Raw genomic sequence first — 24,874 nt, 5'->3', positions numbered from 1 at the left:
GGAGTTGAATTGCAACATATATTTCCATTATCTGCATGGAGAGACACTTCTGCTTGCCATAGAGGCATAATTAAATCAGCTGATGGGCCCGGAGAGAGGTAATAGATTAATTATCCAATTCATGCAGACTGTTCTCACCACTCAGCCCTTGGTTTGCCAATAAAGCCCCATCACCAAGAATTAATGAAATGAAAAAGAGAATCCTACACTCCTATAGGAGGCCACATTAGGCTCTACTATATGCAAACATGCCAGAGTATTTTATGGAACTTACTTGGAAAATATATTCTAATTGGCATTGGCATAGTGATGCTTTAGGCAGTACAAAGGAAAATACATATGACCATAGTTTTAGGAAAAGTTTTCATCCAAAGGTCAGTGGCTCAAAGCTTGCTGGGTTGATATGAACTGCAGTCTTCTCTCTTCTTCAACTACCACCACCGTATATACTGTTAGATAATCACTCAAATGCTTGTTATCACCAGCTCTGCTTCAAAACATCACCACTTTCACCTTTCACCCTTAAAAACTCTCTATTCTAAATTCTGAAAACCAATCTTTCCATCTTTCTGTACCAAAAAGCAAAACTGGGCTGAATTTCAACCCATCACCACAGTTTACAACAATACTAATAGCAAACTCATTTTCTGAATGCTGATCCTTATGTATTTAAGTGGCACTATCCATGAAGTAGAGGAAGGTTATCAGCAGGCTCAGGAAAATCCTGAGGTTTGCAGAAGAAAAGAATGAAAAAACTTTGGGGGGAAACCTTAAGGTGTCACAAAAACAAAACAAAACAGCCCAATGAAAACCAACCATGCTCAGAATCCATAAAAATGCTGAGTGCCTGTTGGAGGAGGTAGGAAGGATGAGAGGAGGATTGCAATGGAGCATCATAAAAGACGAGATGGCTAGCTGGCTGGAGCTCCGGCCAAGAGCATTCCATGCTGCAAAATTTGTTGTGTAGGGTTGCCATATTTCAAAAAGTGAAAATCTGAACACAAAAGTTGTTGAGCTTTATTTTTTTTATTTTTAGAGCTATTTTTAAAGGAAAAATGACACTGCTGACATGGGTTGGCAGACATCAGGATTTTCCCGGACATTTCCCCAATTTCCGCCCAGACAATGCTTTTGACTGCAGTATTTGTGTATTTCTGGGAAACTCCAGACATATGGCAACCCTATAATGTTGCGGGCCCCATTTTTCAAGAAAAGTATTGGCTTTCAAGAGCTGGAATTCTCATGCCTAATCGATAGAGGACTAGGATTGGGGCTGTCCAATGCCTCTACAGGTTGCCTGTGTGGAAGAACAAAATCTATAATTCAGCTAGCCTGTCCTTCCCTTCCCCTTTCAAAAAAAGTCTATGCCTCAAATTACATTTTTCAATGAGAAGGTTAGGCTCATTATCTAGAAAAAGCTGTGCATTTTGTAATATGTGCACAATGAAGCAAGTGTCTCTTTGATTTTACAGACACGGTACTTTTGAACTGCACAGTTAGGGCCAAAAATGCCACAGGGAAAAGGAGCCCCAGGTCGGGAAAAAGCAGCAGTACCATCCATGGCAGAAGTCAAAAAGTATGAACAGTAAGTGTGTAAGTAGACTTTTCCTCCCCTCTCCTGTTCTTTGTGACTCCCAGAGAGCACTACAAGAGTCCAGTCTTAGCACACAGATCTGACTGCCTCTGCAATTAAAGTGGCATTCTAAGCAGGCAAGTGAGACACAGCCATCCAGCTTGCTACTGTAGGTGCCACAAAGCCTACTCCCTTTTAACTTGAGGGAATAGTAGTTCTGTACAATTTCATAGCACAGGTACCTACTACTGGCTGCAGTGAAAAAGATGTGAGCCTGCTCATCCCATGTAATGTTCTATAAGCTTTCATTTTCCTTACCTGAAAGGAATATAGGAAATACATAGCATTTGTAGAAATCGTATATGTGAGTGGGATTTGAGCACAATATAAAGGAACCAGCTGGATTAGTCCCACATTTGTTTGTCTGTTTGTTTGCTTTTGAAGGCTGCAAAGTTGTTTTTCTGTGCCACAGTGACGGCAGTTTTTACGGGGCTTGGGAATGCAATAAAGGCTAATTGCCCTGACTGGTGTGATTGATTCCAACATTATTCTTGTCAGCTTGGACACTCCTGTGGGACAAAGAACTCCCGTTTCGCAGCAAGAAGCATTGCAGCCACCTCCTTGACTATGCTTATTTAAGGGAGGCTGTTTTATCTTCCTTCCCTCTCCTCATCCCAGTTCCTTCTTTCTCTTCTCCCAGCAACAGGCAGCTTTCCAGTATTACACATTCTATCAAGCTACTGCAGCTTGGAATTTGACAGCTCCCTGATAAGAGGCCTGCAATTCTCTTTATCTCTCCTGTGTGAATTAGCTTTGCCTTAACACCTTTGTCACATCCCCGCCCCAGCTCCCCCTTTCCTGACCCCCCACAGTCACAGAGGGGGGGGGAGCTGACAGATAAAAGATCTTCTCTGGGGCCAGGATTCTAATTAGACACCTCACTTGCCTGTAGCACATTCCCGTCTGGAATTCAGGATTAGCTTAACCCCTGGTTCTTTTGTTTCATCTCCCAGAATAATGCTTCCCAATGCCTTTTATTCTACCATCTACATTTTCCTCATTTGTGGCTTTGCCTCATTTGTAGCTTTGCCTTCTAGGGTGGCAGCCTCTTCAGTACCTTGAACATGAGTAAACATACGTGAGCAAGATATTCCTGCAGTTATCAAGCACCATAAAAGAAATTTCTCATTTCCAAAAGAGATTCTGAGTGTGCTCTATTCAAAGGGATTGGACAGAAAGGCTAGCATTGTGCTGTGTAACAGCCTGCTGTGGCATTAAGGAATGGGCAGTCATGATGAATGGATGCAAGCGGTAAATGCTCCACGCATGGTGCTTTGTATAAGCACTCCCAGGAGATCTCTTAGTTTCTAAATATTTGTCTAATTGTCAGGCAAAAAAAGAAAGAAAAGAGAATTCCTTCCAAATAACAGGTTTTTACTATTACAGCAGACCTAGATACAAAACCTGAACTATATCTGTACCCCAGACCTTTTCAAGAGGGCAGTGGCAAGGATGCAAAAGTCTTGGGGGTGAGTTTTCCTAGTGAATGAGTAATAATAATAATAATAATAATAATAATAATATAATTTATTATTTATACCCCGCCCATCTGGCTGGGCTTCCCCAGTCACTCTGGGCAGCTTCCAACAAAATATTAAAATACAGTAATGCATTAAACATTAACAGCACTATTCTGAGGTAATCTATGAAGTTTCTTCATATAGTTTACTGATTGTTGAAATAATGTTGAAACTGAGGACACAGCCTCAGTATATGCATATGTGTTTTATGTCAGATTTATCAACATATAAATTCAGAATAACCTAGTGAAAGGAGTGCTAGCTTGGCCCCACGACCATGGGTGCCTGGGGCCATGGGTGCCATCCAGTGTGCATGTCCCTGGCACCAAAATTTGTGGGTGCCTGGGCCGTTCATGGGGAATTTTGTGGGTGCTCGGGCACCCAGAGCCCCAGGGAGTTGGCACCTATGCCTAGTGTGCGGAAGCCGCTCAGCAAGCTACAGGGATCATGAGTTAAACAGCCAAGTGATGAGATGGTAAGTATCACTCATTTATTCAATTAAAGCAACTCAGACTAATAAGATCACTGAAGGGTCACTGTGTGCTAGAAGCCAAATCCTGTAATACCATATAACTCAGGAGCTAAACGCTAGTGTAGGAAGCCTGTAGAAACCTAGTTTTCAGTGCTCCCCTAGCAGAGGGAGACTTTTTAGTTCTCCCAGGCAATTGGGAATTAGTTGGACATTTTTGCTGTTGCTTTTATGTAGTTTTAAACTACTACCTTCTACTCTTTTGATTTTATATTCTACTTCCCATCTTAAAAAAAATTCTGTAAAGCCACTTTGTACTGGTTTTTTTTGAAAGGGAGTCTAGAAATATTGCAAATAAACAAATCCCCAACTCCTTTTATGCACAACCTTTTCTATTCCAGCTTTTTTATTATTCCTCATCCCCCATCAACTTACAGAACTATTCTGGCACTGGACACTTGAACTGTTGAAGCGCAGAGCAGGCACCCGATAGACTACCCCTTGGATGTTGAGGACACACTCATAGCCACGCTGGCCGGACTGAGGCTGAGGTAAATTTCTAGCCTTCAGGGTGATGGGCTTCACTTCACCAACAGGGATCAAAATCTCTTCTGTACGGAACAGTTGTGGGCAATCCTGGAAAACATATTTGAAAACAGCAATGTATTAGGCAACTGCGGGCACAAGGTACTCTGAATACAGTTGTTTCCTGAAGACACACATGGACTCTGGGGAATTGCATATCAATAATGTAAATGCAGATACAATTATGGTTCAGCTATTTTGCAGAAATCTGCTGTAGATACAAAACATAAATAAGGGATGAGGAACCTCAGGTGGAGGGGACAAATGTGGCTTTCTCTAGGCCACCCCCTCACCAGCCTTGCTTTACACCCTTCTTTTTTTGCCTGGTTGGAACATAGCTTGAATGTCTTGCTGGCTTAGATGGGTGATAGAGGGAGATGTGTGAGTTTGAAGAAACCAGCCTACTATACAATGGTAGAATTCACTTTTGTTGTTCTGCCTATTTTCACCTCCAGCCCATTCACCATGGGCATTGAACCCTGGAAGGTTTCCCAGAAAGAAATGTAGCCTTTGAGCTGAAAAATGGTTGCAACAAGGGTTAAGCTTAAAACTTTGACTTTAAATTCAAGGATTCTGAGGGGAGGTGGTGGGAGGGAAGACAGTTCACAAAAATGTTTTTCACTGCCATGTCTTTTGTGGGCTTAGCAGTACAGGCAAAGGCCTGTCCAGTAGACCACAGAGAAAGTGAGAGCAGGAAGCATGGACTTTATTCTGATCCCAAAGTATCTTCATCTAGTCATTTTGCTAGTCGTCTAGTCTTTTCAGGGCCTGCAGGGGTAAAATGGCAGCTATCGGGACTCTTGGTGTCACCACTGCAGCCAGTGATAAATTCACTTCACCCTCTTTCATGCCACTCTCCCAGCCACGCAATGCCAAAATCCTGCTCCCAATAGTGTAGCATACAAAGGCTTCGGGAGAGGCATTTTGGCTCAGCTGTAATTGTAACTGGAGCAGGTGGAAGAATTACCTTAAAAAAACAAAAAACCCAAGAGAGATAGAAGGCATTTTTAAAAATGAAAACATCCATTTCAGCTAAAAACTTTGGATTATTTTCATACTTTTCCTTTGTAATATTTTTGCCAGCCTTTGCTTTCTAGCAACTGAAATGTAAAGGAAACCCAGGGTTCTTTTGTTCGGTAAAATCGAATATATAAATAAAGTTAATAGCCACAGTTTCTCAGGTACTTAGAATGAAGGGTATTCATTTTGAAATGTACGAAAAGGAAATAACTAAATCTTGCTGGGATCAGGGTTCTTCTAGCTGAGATGAATCTTTGACCTGATCCAGAAGGCCTCTTACATTTTTACCTATATGACAGCAGCAGGGAATCTTTGATCAGCCGAAAGGCCACAATCCCTCATAGGTAACCTTCTGGAGCTCTCATCCCAGTAGTGGATAAGGCCAGGGGCAAAAAGCAGACACAGCAATGGGTGTGTCTCCTACTTTGTATAGTCAGCCACAGTCTAGCTATGAAAAAAAAAAAGGTTATACACGCAAACAGACAACCATATATGCATCTTTCTTCCAGAAAAGCAAGAGGTGTTCAAAGACACATTCCAACTAAATTAAGAGCGCTCGAGGAGGGCATGGATGAGGGCTGGTGAAGGTCTTAGGAGATTCCTGAGGGCATTTAGTACAGCACCCTGTTTTAAACAGAGGTCAGCTAGATGCTTTTGAGAAACCTATAACAAGGTAACAAGCTCTGTCCCCTCATACAACTCATATTAAGAAATATCACTTTTTTCCTTGTGAAGAACAAATTTGTCTATAGCAACCACCCACATCTATCCTTTTTTTAATGGTCTTGTGAATTTAAGCCCAAACTCTTCTGGGGCAATCTCTCTTGATGCCCTAGAACAACTTCTTATTAAGCACGGGAATAAACAAACCAGCCTGTCAACAAAGAAAACATCTCTGATTTAGACAGACAACTTATCAATCAGATAGCTAGGAAGGAATACAGCTCCTGGAAGATGATTTAGTGAATAAAAATTATGAGCAACTGACAAGTCAAAACTCCCCATTTGCTTTCTCAACCAAATTGGAGCTGCTCTAAAAATCACTGCCCCTAGAAAAGAAATCAGGAAAACAGTTTCAAAGGGTCTTTTTCAAATAAGGATTTTTTTCTATTTAGGGCTCAAACAAGTAGGGCTTTTCAAACTGACAAATATAAACTTTTGACAAATATGTTGGCTTAGCATATTAATCTGCTTTGAGAACTTCCTTTCTGATTTGTAATAATTTGTTTCATTTGTCTGGCTTCACAAACAAGAAAGCTAAAATATATAATTCATAGCACTCACAACTTTCAAAATAAATCACTCATCTAGTTACATACTGTGCCCTGAAGCATGATTTGTTAACAGCAAATGACAACACTTATATTTGCTAATTATGAAATGGAAAATTTGGGCTTCCAACATAACCATTTATGTAATACTCTGTTTCCTGGTGTCACAATCTTTTTCCATTAAGAAACTTTTTTTTTTTTTAAATTAAACATTAAGGAGTTTGAGCTCAACCACGGAGAAGGAGAGAAATCTCTCCACTCACATTTTGCATGGCTTGTAAAAAAAGGGGTCACAAGACACAGGAAACAGAATAAGTGTGTTTCTTCTTCCTGTGCTGTCCATGTCTCACCCTTGACTCTGTCCTCTTTTGGCCATTCCACATCAATTTTCACTAGTGCCATTGTGTGTTCACACTAGCTCCATACTTTAAAACGATAAAATATCAAACATTAAAAACTTCCCTAAACAGGGCTGCCTTCAGATGTCTTCTAAAAGTCAAATAGTTGTTTATTTCCTTGACATCTGATGAGAGGGTATTCCACAGGCCCCACCGCTGATAAGGCCCTCTGCCTGGTTCCCTGTAGCATCACTTCTCGCAGTGAGGGAACCGCCAGAAGGCCCTTGGAGCTGGACCTCAGTGTCCGGGCTGAACGATGGGGGTGGAGATGCTTCTTCATATATCTTTTGCAGGCTCGATTCTCAGCATCTCCAAGTAGGGCTGGATACATCTGCTGTCTGAAATCCCAGAAAGCTGAGGGCAGGTCAGTGCAGATAATATTCAACTATATGGAGCAGTGGCTGATTCAGTATAAAGCATGTGTCTGTGTTCTCGTGACCTCGTTTACTAAAGATTCCAACTTTTTGACTAGCTCAGGTGTGGATAAATGGGAAACAGATGCTTTCCTCTTTGGGAAAGCCAGAAGCTTTGTCCTGCTGCTTCATAAACTTTTTATAGTACCTCTGGTATATATTTTATTTTGTTTTTTTCAAAAGGGATTTTGGGCAGATTAGTAGTAAGAAATAATTTTCAAATCCAGTTGGGGGGGGGGGAAATCACGTTGTCGCCAGGGGGGAAATGACCTTACTTTCAAGGCAGTGACTTTATGAACTGAAAGAAAATGTTTATGGCTCAAAGCATCTATGCTGAGTTCCCTCAGCTATGCTTCTGAAGAAGCTCATCTTATACAGGTGGAGTAGTACAACAGATCCGGATCTACCATTTACCTTTCCTTGGGTACTGCTGAAATCATGCTCACTGCTCACCATTACAAATAGAGATATTCTTAAGGAAGTAAAAGGATTAAAATAATTTTAGACACATGTAAACTAAGGATCAGTTGACACAATCAAGTTATTTGTGGATTTTTATTAGTGTTTTTAATTAAATTTTTATTAAAGCCTCTCTTGGAGGCTTTCTCCTCATTTCACAAATATTCAGTGCCTCTACTTTGTCATGAGGTGTCACTATAATGTTGTTTGCACAGCTAACAGAACCAAAGCAGCATCTAGTAAGTAAGTAAACATTAACTCATGCAGCAGACTAAGAGACGCTCCGTAAATATAGCCCTTATTTTATATCTTAAGGAAAATAGTTTCATGGGGCTTCTTGGTACCCATTTTATACAAATCAGTAACCATGGTAGGGAACACATGCAAAGCAATTTTCAATATACGTGATCAAACCTCACATGCGATACTGATGACAGTAACAAATATACAACCATTTGCTTTTTAAAAATTTATTTTGGTTGCAACACTTTAATAATGTCGAAAGCAGACAGAAGCTATGTGACTTACATTAGTGGATGGCATGGTGGGGGAGCACTGCTCTTCTGAGCCATGGTTGGTTATGTTACTGCCATTTACTGGGAGGCATATGGAGAGGGTGATGAAGTCATGGTGCAAACACACCAGCAGGAGCACCAGACTAGGTCCTGTGGTGCATTTGCACCATGCTGACGATCCTACCCTATCCTAACTGACTGGAGTTCAGATGAGCAGCAACACCTGACCCCGCTGTCCACTACTTGTGACTAAATTCACATCCTAACTATCCATCTTACTTCCCCAGATATCCTGTCAACTGTAAAGTTCCATCCTAGCTGCACATACTAAAAACTGGTTCTTCATGAGGGAGTCACTCTTGGTGGTAATGTCTGTATGAGCCTCATAACCAACCACCACTTTTGAAGATAGGCCCAGGCTCTCCTTTTATTACATGCCTGATGATGACCACGTCCAAATTCTCCACCTCCCGGGCCCAGATTGCAATTTTGTCTCCATTGGTTGGTGACTGCTCCACAGTTGTCTTTACAGTAGTCAGTGGAAACATTTTAAGTATCATGACAATGTGATATTGTGACATGGTGACCAAAGACACTGTGGTGTGGCTGTCAATGTTGCTGTATTCTCTAGTTTCCAGTGACACTGTTGTCTTTTCTGCTTTGCTGATAAGAGTTCAAATTATAATTGTACTACAAAAGCAGGACCTACGTACCAGAAAAGTGTAACAGTGAGGGATTCTTGAAATTGACACATTTCAAAATAAAAATAAAAAATGCTATCCGAAAGACTACAGATGAAGACAAAGGAAAGACAGAAACAGACTTCAGTACTAATCGGCTATCATGCGCTTTTGTTGGTGGTGCTAGTCTACTGCCAGCATTGATTTTATTTCATTCATTTTGGTTTTAAGACTGCGGTCCTCAAAACATCATGAGATGAGATAGGCACCAAAATTACAGGTGTATAATTATGATCTTTTCAAGATTCAAAACATGACATTTAAGATGATCTGCTGTTTTGTTGAAATATAACAACGATTGTAATATAAAAACCCTGTAGGCAAGTCATTGTATAGCCTCAGAGTTTACGTCTTGAAAAAGAACTCTGCTATATGGCCCACTATTCTCCAGGATTAGTCTTTTAATAGATCTGAAGCGTGCTGGAAAAACAGCTTTTTCCTATGGCAAAGTGCTTGACAGTTCCCTTTCCTTTTCACCCTCAAACCAAATCTGTTGACTGTAGGGTTGGAAATGCTGCTGGCAAAAAGGATTTCTATTATTGTTACATACAAGGAGGCTATAATGGAGTTTTTCTCGTAGCAAAGGTTTCATTGGGCGAAAAATGTCACATCGGAACTATAGTGAAAGTAAAGATTCAGGCAGCATGTATGCTCCACTCCAGGGAGAAGAGAGTAACTGTAGGACCTTTCTCCTGTTTGACAGCTTCAGTGATTGCATTAATAAAGGCATCCAAGATGTGGAAGGATATGCTACAGGATGCAACATCACCAACTGCACAGGGCACTTGTGAGTACTGCATTGCTACTGGCCATTTTTACTGAATTTGTCAGATGAGTGAATGAAGTCACAGAACCTGTAGGGGCTTGTGCATAGCATTGGGTTTCCTTAGGAGAGACATATATTACGGAGAGCAGTCTTGAGTGTTTCTATAGTGCTCTGCGATGGCTTGCTGCATATTGGGTTCTTCTTCTTTTTTTTTTGCTTTATGGCGATTTGTTTTAAGCTTGCCGAATTCACACATGTATGTTATGCAAGGGCTTAGGTAAACAGAACTGATGTGCCAGGGTGTTAATACAAAGAAAGAAAGAAAGAAAGAAAGAAAGAAAGAAAGAAAGAAAGAAAGAAAAAGAGAATTCTGCATGCCATGAGAGACCATCTGCTCTATTCCCCTTTTTGACTTTCCAGTTAAAATAAAATGCTTGGCCACATGAATCATTATCCTTTTCATTGGCAACAGATGATAATACTTTAAAAGTTGGTGTGATGTGCTGTCTGAAGGGGGATGCAAACAAATAACATACATCACTGGACTTTGTATGAAAGTTGGGCATCTGTTCCAAAAGGATACTAGCATATTATCCAGTTAGAAAATAAGTAGAGTTGTATCAAGTCCTGGGATAGCTCAGTCGGTAGAACATCAGACTCTTAATCTCAGGGGTGTGGGTTTGAGCCCCTTGTTGGGCAAAAGCTTCCTGCATTGTAGGGGGTGAACTAAATGACCCTTGAGTCCCTTCCAACTCTACAATTCTATGATTCTTTGAAATTGGTGTCCCTCTGCTGACCAAAGTCTTATTGATTCAGAGCAGCCTACCACCAGTGGACGAGGGACTGAAGCAATCTTCATCAATTCCCTCTTTCCACTGCAACTCCCTTGTTCTGAAGGGTGCAATCCTTTGACACAGTTTGGCTTAGCATGTTGTCCAGACTCCGGCAAACCATGAGCCTGACTTTGAATGAAATGCTAAGACAAACCATGGCTTAGCTCACTGCAGTTCCGCAGCCACAATCTCCTCTCTGGATCTCACACCCTCGGACACTGACATTAAACCATGATTTGAATTAGAAGTACATGCCAGCTGAGCCAATATGCTGCAAGTTTTCTAAAGAACGTATCAAGAAGATCATCATGGGGTATTTGAAAACATATTTTATCACAGTCACTAATGTTTGAGAATGACTTTCTAAGCAAAGAAGATTTGGAACCCAAGGGACAGGAACAAGCTCCTTATTTACAGGCTGTCTTCTCTCAAGCATCTTTGGAAGCATTAGCTAATTATGCACATTGATAAACACTAACAGAATTGGCATGTGATCTAAAACTCTGCTCTCCCTGTTCATTGTGGATGGCTTCATTGATTTTGCTAACATAATTGCTAATTTAACTGGTTGAATCCAAAGAATAATGTGATCCTTTGGAAACTTGGCATTAAAAAGCCAAAATCCAATAGAAGCCAAAGAATTTAGCTGCTGTAATCTCATATTCCTTTAAGAAATCCAACTGGTTATTGCATGTTGTTTTCTGGCCTTTGCTTTGCAAACAGACAAGCTCAGTTTTACCATGATGATTAAACATAACAAATAATTTAAAATGCAGTTCATGTCAGCCAATTTCTTTTGAGTAAATATGTCCCTTTGCACCTGCAACCTCAGCTTTATCTCATTTATGCCTTTGATTCTTGTCAATATTTTGCCCTAAAATGTGAGTCACCCTCTTGCGTTCCTTTCCCAAACACAGTGTTGGTAACTTCTCTTATCTTGTTGCAAATCTCCCCATTGCCAAGTTACTGAAACTCCACAGCCTACATTTTTTTTTAAATCAATCAGATTCACAGCAGGTTTTTTTAAAAAATAAAAAAACAAACAAACACAAAACAAAATGAAAACTCTTACACTACAGAGCTGCAGGAGGAAGGACAAAATCATGGAAAGTGTGTAGAAAAGCCCAATTTGTAAAAGGGAAGGATCCCAATATAATGAAGGTGTATGTGTGTACAAGTGAAACTATATAGAGGTACCTTGGTTCTCGAACTTAATCCATTCCAGGAGTCAAATGGACTCCTGAAACCGTTCAAAAACCAAGGTATGGCTTCTGAATGGCTGCAGGAACTTCCTGCACTCAAGCAGAAGCTGCAGCTGTGTCGGAAGTTCGGCTTCTGAAAAACATTCATAAACCAGAACACTTACTTTTGGGTTTGTGGCGTTCGGGAGTCAATTTGTTTGACTACTAAGCCATTTGGAAACCAAGGTACCACTGTAGTGATCATTAGGAGATCACAGGAGCTCAGTCAAACACATATCTGACTTGGTCAGATATCTGAGCTCAGTCAAACACAAGTCTGACTTGGTATAAAGCAGCATCTTCTTTCCAGTGCAGACAAACCCAGGCCATTCTGGCTTGTATCCACCAAAGTTGTTACACAAGCAAATGAACTTTCCCTCCTAATCTGCTCCCAGTGTACTCCGCCTCCTCCTGCAAAAAATATCTGCTTGGGGTTTCCCCCAGCCCTCCAGGATAGATTGGAAGTGTTGTGAAGGGGTGGGCAGGGGGAGGAGAGAGAGGGAATGTTCCACTGCCAGTAAATTTTAAAATCTATTTTCCCCCCTTGAGGTTGAAATCCCTCTCCCTCAAAAAATAAAAAATACAAAATACCACACACAAAACAGAACTCTAGGCAATATGCAGCACAAATCTAATCAACAATAAATCATTTCCCTGACAAGCTCAGGAGAACTGGGAAAAGTTGATACTGGCTTCTTTATCCTTCTTTATAGGGAATAAAGAGAGGAAAAATTCATTATGGAAACAAAGAGTATGACGTTCTTTTTGTCACCTCTTGATGATAGCTAACAATGTAATTTGTTGACTGCTACTGACTTAAGTTAACAGCCAGCCTAGGATAATGAAAATCAGATAATGAAAGTTCAGGGAACACAAAGTTCTTATTTTAATCCCCACCTGAAGCAGGTTTCCATCTGGGGAAATGAATAAATTTCATACACAGAGGAAAAGTTCAGCAAAATAATTTCTACAAAATATATCTAAGATCTTGGCAGGAAAAAAAAAATAGATGAGCAGTCAATCAGACTACAAAGCTACAATTTGGAATGCATATTTTGTAGTGGTACATATCATCTCCATGGCGTCAGATCTATGGACAGGTTTTCCCGTATTTCTCTGGATGCCATCTACATAATATTCCAGAAATAACTGTTTTCTTTAAAGAAACTGTTGATGTATTTTTGCTACTCTTGGACCTTAATGAACAGCCCTCCCCCCCAATTGATCTAGGAAGCTGGCAATAAACACTGACTCTACATTGAGCAAGTGATATCTGGTTTTGCGTCTGATCTCCTTCCCTCCTATCTTGATATCTAGTCTTCTGAATCTGCTCTGGTATGTTTTACACTTTTCTCTGAGGTTTCCTAAATGGCATTAGTGGCAATTATGGTAAGTAGTCCAATAGCTGAAATTGCAAAGCATTTGGCACCACAGCTTAGCTCTTTGACAAGCTGCTTTATTTTATATGTCTCCATCCAATCTTTCTTTGAATGATTAATTAGGAACTGAGCTATGTTGCAAAAACACTGCCCTATGTATCAGCAAACTCAGCTCTTGAAATGATATATAAATAAACCTTGTAGCAGGGGTGGAGGAAGGGGTGTGTGGGCCGCCTGGGGTGTCACCACTGAGGGGGGTGACAAAATGTTGGGTGGCACTCACCGCAGGGCCTGCAGCGTGCCCAAGCCACATGTCTCTCCTGGGAGAGACGTGGTGGCTTGGGTGGCTTGGGTACTCGCAAGCTCCGCGCTGCCCAAATGGTTCGTCTACTGCCTCCCCCCACAGCTGTAAGGTGGCTGAGTGGGAGGAGGCAGGCAGCCTCTGGAGGCCCCGTGGTCACCCAGCCCCTATGGGCATTTCGTGCTGCCCCAGACGCCTGAGCGGCCTCCTCTGCTGCTGCCTTGTAGAGCAGGAACTTCTAGATTAGGTGGTTTGCTAAATTTGAGCTGCTAGGTATTTCTGAAGTCTTTTGAACGGAGCTTGCTAAAAAACGACGAGGTCAGCATTTCAACCAAGGCAAAACAACAAGCGCTTAAAACTACATTTGAACCTTAAAGACTGACAGACATGCAGCATAAGGATTTTGTTTTCAGCATACCTCCAGGATTGCATTCTGAATTGATATCGCTTTCTCTCCGAGGACATGAATCCCCCGCCCCAAAACCCAAACAAACTTTTGGTAGGCCACAAAAGAAAATCGCACTTCAATTGCACTGTGTGAAACTACATAAGACATTTCCCAAGAGGGATGTGCAGATGAGAACTAAATCAATGTTTTGGTTTCATGTATTACATTATTTAATTTTGCCCTAACATGAAAAAGGTAGTATAAACCCAATTTACATGATAGGAAATGTGTTAAAAGAAGAGATTTTTGCATTTCCAGAAATATGGTCTCTTCAAGAATTGCAATTCAACAAAACATGCCGTATATTTCATGCTAACGGCACATTCATGAATTAGATTACAAATTGCGTGTGTTGTGAAGTGAAATGTTAATTAGCTCTGTTAAATGAGACAGATATTCAGGACGTTTAGGTTTTGTGCTGTACATCCTAGGTCTCCAACCTATTTGCGTTTGTGACTACAACAGGAAATTTAAGAAAGTATCATTTGCACTGCCACAAAATGACTGCTGTAAAACTACAGATCCTACCTAGTTTAATTGTACATACACACTTCCCTTGTTCTAGGCTCTTTTTGGAATTACATGTTTTGTTCTAACACAATGTCTGATTAGCTCCAGAAAAATCTCACAATATCTGGACAATAGTTATAGAGAAGTTATGACCCCAAAGCCTAGCAGTGAAGATGACACTAAGGAAAGGCTGCCATTCTACCAGCTAAGGAACCAGACTGGATCCATGGCTCTGAGTCTAATGCTGGTGATGGGGAAAGCACTGAACTTGGGAATGGCAGGCAGGTACTAGTGAAGCAGATGTCATAGCATCAGGGCTGTCATAACACAGAACTGGAGCCAAGACCCTCACAGACACCTTCCCCTGGGGGAAGGGAACTGAGTGCCTCCTACAGGATCCTACCAGTCGAACAGCTGCAAGTGCACCAGGCAGTGGGGGCCCTTGGCATCTCAAATTGCAGTGGTGCCCTGTGCAACACCAGAATCCGGTGCCCCCCATCTCTAACTTTCCATCGGATAGAATAGTTGCAGTGCAAGCTGCGGTATTCCAGAAGCTCTATGCCCAGTGTAAACAAACTGGTCATGCTCCCCTAGATCTGCCTTTGACAGCTTACTTGCCATGCTGCTTTGCCTCATGGGCTCCTTTGCAGGATCAGTACTGGGTGATATGAATTCAACCTCAATCCCAGCCCCACATTGCAAAGGTTCTGCAGCCAAGGTAGGGACAGGATCTCCGCCTCCTCCTTGCCACCTCAACAAACTCTCTCTTCTGTCTCTCTGCCATCCCACCCTACAATGTGTACACTTGCTCCCTTTCTATGGGAGCAAAAGGAATTTCATGGACTTGGTGGGCAATGAACCCACAGTCACAAGAAAGAACTTAGACATGACTTCAGTTGAGAAGTAGGGGATTTCTTGTTTCAGCAGAGTATGAAGCTACAAACCATCGAAACCCATAATGCACCTAGCTGGATTTTGAAGTCTTTCCATTTCAGCCACAGAGCTACAATCTGCCTTTCAATCTTGAAGAAATGTAAAACATGTTTTGGTGGTTCAGTTCTACCCAGGAAGGAAAAAGGAATGCTGAACAGAAAAACAATACAAAAATCGCAAATGCATGCACAGGTCTTTTCATGTACATGGTTCCATGTACTTCCTAATAAATAAAGGGAAACATGCACATGAAAAGCCTTGTGGATGCATTTGCGATTTTTGTGTTGTTTTTCTGTGTTGTTTAACATAAACATGTGCCCATGTTAATGTTTTGTTCATATGCAAAATCATCAGCAAAAACTCATGAATAAGTCAGTTAACTCTTTACAAGACTTTGGACTCCAACCTCTAGTAAATAAATCTAGGCATTTAAAGATCAGGCAGATGCTTCAGTTTTTGTTGCTGCTGCTGACAATGACTATAATTACAAGAAACTTCAAAACAGGCTGAAAACACGATCAGAAATGGGGATTAGCCAGGTGATAATATTACCTAAACATTTCCACTAAAAGGAAACAGAACACACCTCCAGTTTAACCTTCCAGAGCCTGTGAATGTTCCACCTGCCTGATTCAGTGCCACCCCTGTGGAAGCAACATTATCTGTACAAACTGAACACCAAAGCAGAATGGTGATGTTCAAATTTGGGAGAACAATTGAATTTATTTTCTCCTATCTTCCCAATAGGGACGCGGGTGGCACTGTGGGTAAAAGCCTCAGCGCCTAGGGCTTGCCGATCGGAAGGTCGGCGGTTCGAATCCCCGCGGCGGGGTGCGCTCCCGCTGCTCGGTCCCAGCGCCTGCCAACCTAGCAGTTCGAAAGCACCCCCGGGTGCAAGTAGATAAATAGGGACCGCTTACTGGCGGGAAGGTAAACGGCGTTTCCGTGTGCTGCGCTGGCTCGCCAGATGCAGCTTTGCCACGCTGGCCACGTGACCCGGAAGTGTCTCCGGACAGCGCTGGCCCCCGGCCTCTTGAGTGAGATGGGCGCACCAACCCCAGAGTCTGTCAAGACTGGCCCGTACGGGCAGGGGTACCTTTACCTTTACCTTTATCTTCCCACTGGGATGAGACTACGGGAAATATATAAATATATTCTCTGTCATCTGAAGATTTCCCCCATTTAAACTATTTTATTACCATAAATCTCACCCAAGCACAGCTTTATGACAACTTTCTTTTTCTTACATAAATTGTTCATGTTATAGGGCTCATTTGAAAGTGACATTCAAGGTGAAGGTCTTTCTTATAAGCCCTTTTCATCAGACAAATCCCTTGCTTTTATGGGTGCAAATATGTTCCATGTTCCTTTTCTTTTAATCTTAGTTAACTCCATTTCTCAAAATATTAATAAGTTTACACTAGTATACAAGTATTTAATGTTGTAGTGCATTTTTTTTCAATCCCTGAAGAAAAGCAAATGGAAACTACATCCTAGAAGTCTTGTTTGACCACCTATGGATTGCTATGACAGGGGCCCAAATTCATTTCTTCCAGTCTCCATTAAATGGCATGTCTGCTCTCTGCTTAAATGTAGATCTGTTACCATCAAGGGTTTCCTTGATTCCAATGACTCTGTTACAATAAAATGATTCCCCCCCCCTAAGTGCTATCACTGAAAACAATGTGGGGATCTTAGATTCAAGCTGGGTTCACTGCTGTTCAATTTATCAACAGAGATGGCAAGTCTCTAGGCCACACTCCAATCTCAAACTGCGAACTTTGAATTCATGGTGAGAATACACTGCTTCTATTTCCACTTTCCAAGCCAGTGTTTGTATATTCACAGTAGTCCACCTTCCCTACATTTTTATTTTTATTTCTCTGGTGTTTCTTTTGAGCTGTGGGAGAATTGCCTGAACAGAAGACCTTCATAGGCAAAAAAATATAATTGGGTTGCTGCCCATGTGCAGGAATTAAATAACAACCCAGAAATTGGATGAAACATTAAGACATGCATGATATCATTGCTATCCTATGTTGGGTCATAAAAGACTTGGATCCATTATTTGAAGGAATGCCTTTCCTTATATCACCCTGATGTCTTATAGTTCCATCAGGGACACGGGTAGCGCTGTAACCTCAACCACTGAGCCTCTTGGGTTTGTCAGTTGGAAGGTTTGCAGTTTGAATTCATGTGACAGGGTAAGCTCCCGTTGCTCTGTCCCAGCTTCTGCCAACCTAGCAGTTTGAAAGCACACCAGTGCAAGTAGATAAATAGGTACCGTTGCAACGGGAAGGTAAACAACATTTCTATGCACTCTGGCGCTCATCATGGTCCTCCATGCGCCAGTAGCAGTTTAGTCATGCTGGCTACATGACTTGGAAAGCTGTCTGTGGACAAACGCCAGCTCCCTCGGTCTGAAAAGTGAGACGAACATTGCACCCCATTGTTGCCTTTGATTGGACTTAACAGTCCAGGGGTCCTTTACCTTACCTTATAGTTCCACCACATAAGATAGAACTTTTTCTGTGGTGGTACATTGGCTGGGAAATTTCTTCTCCAAGATATAGCTGCTACTGACATTGCTTATTTTGGGGCGCTGCCTAAAAATATATTTTCACCAAGGACTTCCGGGTTAGCGCTGCCGATTAATGGCGGATTCCCTCCGAGCTCCGGAGGGAATCGGCTCCGCAGGATCGGGTCTTGTCCGCGCCGGCGACGCGGGGACCCTTAAAAATCACAGGCGCGGATGCCTGTGAACGTGGTGACTCGGCGGGCACCATTTGCGCCCCCCCAAACCGCGAAGGAGCCTTTTTAAAGGCTCAGGAACGGGGACGGGGGACGGCGCGGTGCTGTGAGTCGATTGCTCCTTCTGCGGAGCGAAGCCGCATGCCATTGCCGGAGAAGCGCTGACTTTTTCCTTGAAATATTCGGACTCAAAAACAAGAACCCGTGAGTAAACATGGAATTTGGATCTTAAACAAATTTTTCTGAATTGGGAACGAGCGGGGAAGGGTCAAAAAGGAAGTCGCCCCCCCCTTTGAGTAGATATTCTAACGCAAAGAGCTTGCAACTTAAGGTCGAGAGAACTTTTTTTTTTAAAAAAAAAAAACTCCACGGCTTGACACTATAAACTTTACCGGAGGATAAACTTGACGTTTGGAGCTAAAGTTTCACCCCCCCAGAACCCGGGGACGCCCCGTGAGAGAACCTGTTGAGGAACTATTGAAGATTTTGACAGCTGTCAAAATAGCTGTCAAAAGGAAAGGATAAAGGGAACTTTGTCTTTGTTACATCTGCTGGCTATATTTGTTGCAACTTTTAGAAAATAAGGGAGAGCAGCTACAAATTAACTTACTGACTGGTTTTTAAACTGAGAGACACTGTAAAAATGGCTGAAAGAAGCAATAATCAGACTAAACTCAACAAAATACTGGCTCTCCTGGGAAAGTTACAAGATCAGACAGATGTTTTGACTACAAATGCGAACACCCTGGCCCTGGCAGTAAACAACATTGCTGAAGCTGACAGGGAGTGGAGGCAGGAAGTTTATATACATCAACAACAAGAGGAATTTGAGAGTCACGAGACTGTGGATTGTGAGGAAAAGGAAGGTGGACTGGTAATTTTGCAGATGTCAAGGGAGAATTACAGCTTGGGGCCTGACATGCAGACAACAAAGGAGAATAAAAACTTGAGGTGGAAAGTTTGGACTGAGTTGGAAATTGCAAATTTGAGAGTGGAACACCTCATTAGTATTAATCTTAAATATGGAGGGCCAACTGGAAAAATCATGGATCTTGTTGGGTCAGAGCCCCTTCGAGCCTTGGGGCTTAACCTAAAGGACTATCCAAGAGGCCGGCAGAGAGGAACTGAGGGTGACTTGAGAGCCTCGGACGTGAGATCTCCAGGTTAAACAGTATTGATTGATGAACATTTATTGGGGACTAAACCGGGAAAGGGGGGTTGGAGTTTGGTAATCCAAAGGGTACAGAATTTTTAATTATTTACTTTTAATTTGTTTTGATATTTGTATGGAAGTTGGGAAAGCTATGGAAGGGAAATATTGACTTTAAGAAATATGTTAAAGAATAAGAAATGATGTATAAGATGTTTAAGACTAGATAAGCTAAAATTGGTGTCTAAAATTGTTAAAAGGAAATGAAAATGAGAAATGCAATAATAATTTTATGGAAGAATGAGGAAAGGTAAAATTATAGTATGTCAAAATTATTAAGTTTAAGGTTGAGAATTAAGTAATAAGGATTTGCAGGACTAATAACTTGAATTGGAATACAAGAAGGGGAGGGGAGAGGAGGTCTAAGAAAGAAGTTATATGAAAATAAGCAATTGAAATTTCATTTGTTTGTAATTGTTTTCTTTTTCTATATTTTTGTATTTTCTGTTATTTTTTCTTTTTCTTTTTGTGTGTGTCTATGTGTATTATTGAAATGCTAATAAACATTTATTAAAAAAAAAAATATATATTTTCACCAAGGCTTTTGTAGGGAGCTGTTTAGTTAGTTCCCTAATGTCTCTATATAATAAAAATGTTAATGTCATCACACAAGTCACCATTGGAGGTTTTGGAGTGCCTCAACACAATCCTGGATTTGCGTGAAATCAGGGTTAGAGAGAAGGCAAAAGACAAGGCAGCTTGCACAACAGCAGTGGCCATGGCTTAGGAGCAAGAAGGGATGGACAATGAGAGGGGGAAGTGGTTTAAAACAATGGCAGAAGTTAAAAAGTCAGTAAAAGAGGGAGCTGAGAGGGAAATGGTGGATTTAAACAAAGTCAGAGGTTTGAGTAAAATACTATGGAATTTTTGACGGCTCTGCATCCTTTATCTTTACATGAAGTAGCTGGAATGGAAGAGGGAGATTTAAGTACAGCAAATAGAGAGGGACACTGAAAAGGGAAAAAAACTGGCTGCTTCAAACAATGGCAGAAATTTGAGTAAAGTGAGGGGGCAGCAACACTGAGAAGAAAATAGGGGGTGTTAAATTTTCTTCAACTTTATATTGTAAGCTGCCTTGCGGATGCTTGATGGAAAGGTAGGCTAGAAATGTTTCTGTCAACAAATATTGTGACAACTGATTCACACAAGATGAATTATACTGTTGTCAGTGAATCCCTCAGACAAATTATGTATTTCACTTCCTTGATGCCATGGCGGGTTGGTTTGCACAGGCACAAGTGCACTGTTGTTTAACTGTGCTAAAGATTAATTCTGCCAAAGTGCAAACAGTAAAAGAAGCCAAGCAGTGCAAATTTACTTGAGTGATTGTAAACTATAGTTCTGCCTCCGAGCATTAACAGGGAACAAAGTGGAGAAACATGAAAGTGCCACTTTTTCAGTCATTTTGCAAAGTATAACCTTACTTTAAAGGCTTCAGGTTGCCTTCACACTGGCACAAACAAGCAATTGCTAGCAACATGTCATGGTTCTTACCATTGGTTAACATCTGACAAAGGGTATGATTTTAACCTTTCAGAACAGATGTGTTAACTAATGCATTAAAATGGTTGTGGAGGCAGGATGCTGCACTTACATCCTGATACTGAGCTGCAGTCGGCAAGTATCCATGTGGGAGACTGTGCATATACTTCTTTCTTTGACAGAAAGTAGTTTGATTGAAATATTATCATTTTTGCTTTGCTTCCAAAGGGCAATGCATCTTCTGTTAACAACGTCTATTTGTGTGTGAATATTCTGCTAATATATTAAGGCAGATGTAAGAACAGCTTTGCTAACAGGATGGTGCTGAATATAGAAACCTTACAGAGACCCCCCCCTCCATATTACTATCTACAAAGTGGCTTTTGCAACAGAATAACTGGATTACACTTTTGTTCTGACAAACAGCATTTTATTTTCTTCAGAGAGACTAAGCAAATTAGACTGCTGAGCTAGTTGGGTCAGTGTAAGCACATAAGCATGTGGAGCAAAGAGGAACAGTGTTTCATTTGTGTCATCATGGCTATGCTGAGCAAAGAGGAACAGCATAACAGCATAGTTTGCTCAACATAAGCTAACGAAAGAGTGCTTAACAGAAGTTCTGCCAGCTATAAAGGACAGGCAGGAAGTGACAGGCACAATTTCCAAGCACCTTGGTTTCCCCAAACTAGGTCCTAGAAATACATTTTAAATGGGTAACAAAAATTAGCATGCTTCTGCAGCCCTCAGGACTTTCCACATTGACAGACTTTTAGGATACTTTAGCACAATGTGAAAATGGCCCTTTGGAATGTCTTGCTGAAAACCATGAAGAGGTATTGCAATAGCAATTAGAAAAGACACAGAGCCAGAATTCCCTCTGGATTTGGATTTCCAGCTGTGCCACTCATTCGCTTCCTTTTCCTGGTCTAGACAAATCCTGTTTCTCTCCCTCCCTCCCACTGGGGGTAGTAAGAGAAACCTACAAAAGAGGGGAACTTTAACATCACTGCCTTCAAAGTGCAGAAACCGAATTCCAATGTTGAGCAAAGGGAATGCAGGCAACCTCACCAGATAGGAAGGAAAATCCATCCTCACTAGAGCACAGGAAAAATAAAAGATAACAGCTCCCTCTTGCCAGTTTGGAAAGATGCTTCTTCCTTTGTATCAAGCTATTTAAAGCTTTTGCTTTGTCTCCAGAGTTGAGAACCCCTCGAGTGTCTTCTCTCACTTCTGATGAAACACTTAAACGTTCAAACAGTATAAGCCACCTGGTGTCACTTTTGGTTAAAGGCAGAAGCGAGGCAGTGGCGGCTTCCAATCATGTATGCCTGTCCGTTGCCAAGCCCTGCTCATGTATATACATATATTATGTCTAGTTTTATGTTACCTATTTCCTGGCATCTTCTCTAACCTGGAAGGCACACATGTTGTTTCAGCTTGATGCTTTTTTTGTTGATGCAGCATGGAGCATCATTACTTGATAAGAAGAAAGGAAACTTGATGGTCCCTTTTATTGCTGAACATTTTTTCCCTCTTCAATCTCATTTCCTTGCTGGTCAGGCTCCATCTTTATGAGGGTGAATGACAACCACTTATTCCTGTTTGCAATGTCAAATATATGTGAGGTTTTCAACCAAAATGTAGACGCTCTCCACCTTCAATGTTTTAAAAATGCTGATGGCTTAATGTTCTTAATGTCAGAAGGAAAATGAAAGTCTTCCCTTGATCTCATGGATAGTATCCTGTCCCTCATTCCTCCCTCAAATACTCACTCTTCTCAGCTAGAAGGGTATAGCACTTCTTCAGCACAGCCCTCAAATAATCTCCATCCATAACAAGACCTGAACATCATTACTCTAATAACAAGACCTACAAAACGGGCCCTTTCAGGTTCAACTGCTTTCGGCCAGAGAATGACCAACAACTCAAAAGGTCATGCAGCTGCCAAATTTCAATGAGACACTTTCCCTAATAAAAAGAACAACCTGTGAATCCCAGGTCCAGCATCAGGACCTGACATCCTTTGGCAGCTGATAGGGCCTCAGATCTCTAGCAAAACCCAACACTAATGCTTAGAGCCTCTCAGTATGTCGGGATTAAGGGATAAACTAGGAAGTAGAACTGAAGAGTAAGCCAGAAGTCAGGACTGAAGAGCAACTAAGTAATAAAGGAACAATCAAATGCTCAGGAAGATCTTGTTGCTTGGGAAAAACTAATGGGAATAAGAAGGTGCCTCAGGTGCTTCCTGTCCAGGAGGTTCCACTAGTCAGCTTTGGAGGGATCAGTCTTGGGGCAGAGTATACTAAACTACCTTAGGCAGATGCTGCAATGTGAAGTTCAGTAGCCTGCCACGTGGGGCAGCTGCACAGAGACCCAAAGGTTAAGCATGGTAGCTCTTAAAACTGTTAGCAATCATAAGTCATAACTGCCTTTAAAAAGAATCTTATATTTATCATGCTTTAATTTTCACTCTTTCTCAGCAGCCTCGGAAGCCTGTTAGGCAAAAAGCTGGTACAGATAGACAGATGATAGATAGAGTGTGTTCCCACCATATTGCTAGCAAACAGATGAGAGGGGAGCTTCCTCTTAGAGGAGGACATGCTTGGAATGCCAGAGATGGAACCAGGGACCTTCTGCATGCAAAGCAGAGGCTCAGCCACTCAGCTATGGCCCTTCCCTATAAATGTGGGAGCAGACCTTCAAACCTGTGCTTCAGGGTGTTCATGTTTGCGATTACCTAGTTTCAGCCTAGAGACAAACAGCAGATATCCATAACATGAATCCACACCACTACAGTCATACCATGGGTCCTGAATGCCTTGGTACTCAGACATTTTGGCTCCCAAACGCCGCAAACCCAGAAGTGAGTGTTCTGGTTTGTGAACGTTCTTTGGAACCCTAACATCTGATGGGGCTTCTGTGGCTTCCAATTGGCTGCAGGAGCTTTCTGAAGCAAATCAGAAGCCGCGCTTTGGTTTCCAAATGTTTTGGAAGTCGAATGGACTTCCGGAACGGATTCTGCTCGACTTCCAAGGTACAACTGTATTCACAAGTATCTTTATATTTACAGATAGGTTAGTACATTTGGGTTAACATCAATCACAATTCAAGTAAAAACATTGATAAGAAACAATGCATCTAAAATTTCTCTCCATCGCTCACAGAAGATGAAGCATACAACAGTTTTACCTTCTCTCTAAACTACTCTGCACCAATTACTCTGTAAAGCGTGTTATTGCCAGTTCTGTGACTGAGCTATCATGTCAGAAGTACACATTGTAAACATATATGCACTGCATGGTTGTGACAATTCATGTAAAGTGGTGGAATCCTGCCAGCTATGAATGGATAAACCCCATTTATTTCTCTGAGATTTATGCTTGAATAAGCAGATGGTACATTGCCGCCTAAAGTTACAGAACCCAATTTTTGCTAGAATAGAAGATGATAGGGATCATTATCTTTTGCATCAATCAAATAGGTGCTATTTACCATGCTTCCAATAGAGAGAATTTTTCACAAGCCTTCTGCTTATAAATATACATCCATCTTTGACTTGAGTCATGCTATGCACCTGAGTAGTCCCGCACCTTCCATTTACTTTTAGCCCGCCTACCCCTGGTGCTGAAATGAGCTCATCAACCAAACTACTCACCTTTACTTTTCACCTTGGGAAATCTTGAGACTTTTTTTCAGGGGTGGGGATGGAAGGAGGGGGGAAAGAGTCAGGCACCATCATGAAGATAACATCTAAGAACAGCACTCAAAGGTGCTGCTCTTTAAACCCAGTATTCATACCTCAGAGACATTGATCCTCCCCTCTTGAAACGAACACGTTGTGGGATCATGAGTGCAGAGGTTTCGATATTTACACCAGTGGCAACGAAAAGCACTGTTCACACAAGACAGGCACCTGCCAAGAAAGGAATAAAGGACCTCTAGGTTTCAGTCTGGGCAAATGTGTTTATTATTGACAAATGTATAATTATTACCGAAG

At 41.5% G+C, this 24,874-nt stretch overlaps 1 protein-coding gene across 3 annotated transcripts in view; it reads right to left on the bottom strand.

The window, feature by feature from the left end:
- Positions 1-24,874, bottom strand: part of PLXNA2 (plexin A2) — a 629,839-nt gene that overhangs the window by 130,841 nt on the left and 474,124 nt on the right. For all 3 annotated transcript variants that reach the window (XM_079978812.1, XM_079978811.1, XM_079978813.1), the window contains 2 exons: positions 24,676-24,790; positions 4,058-4,258 (listed from right to left, as the gene is read on the bottom strand). In XM_079978812.1, coding sequence (XP_079834938.1) covers positions 4,058-4,258; positions 24,676-24,790 — 316 coding nt within the window. The remainder of the gene's footprint in view (positions 1-4,057; positions 4,259-24,675; positions 24,791-24,874) is intronic.

The sequence above is a fragment of the Podarcis cretensis genome, assembly GCF_951804945.1.
Source record: "Podarcis cretensis genome assembly, chromosome: 6".
Lineage (NCBI taxonomy): Eukaryota > Metazoa > Chordata > Lepidosauria > Squamata > Lacertidae > Podarcis > Podarcis cretensis.
Note: the sequence above shows the minus strand (reverse complement) of the source record. Positions and strands in the feature narration are given on the sequence as shown.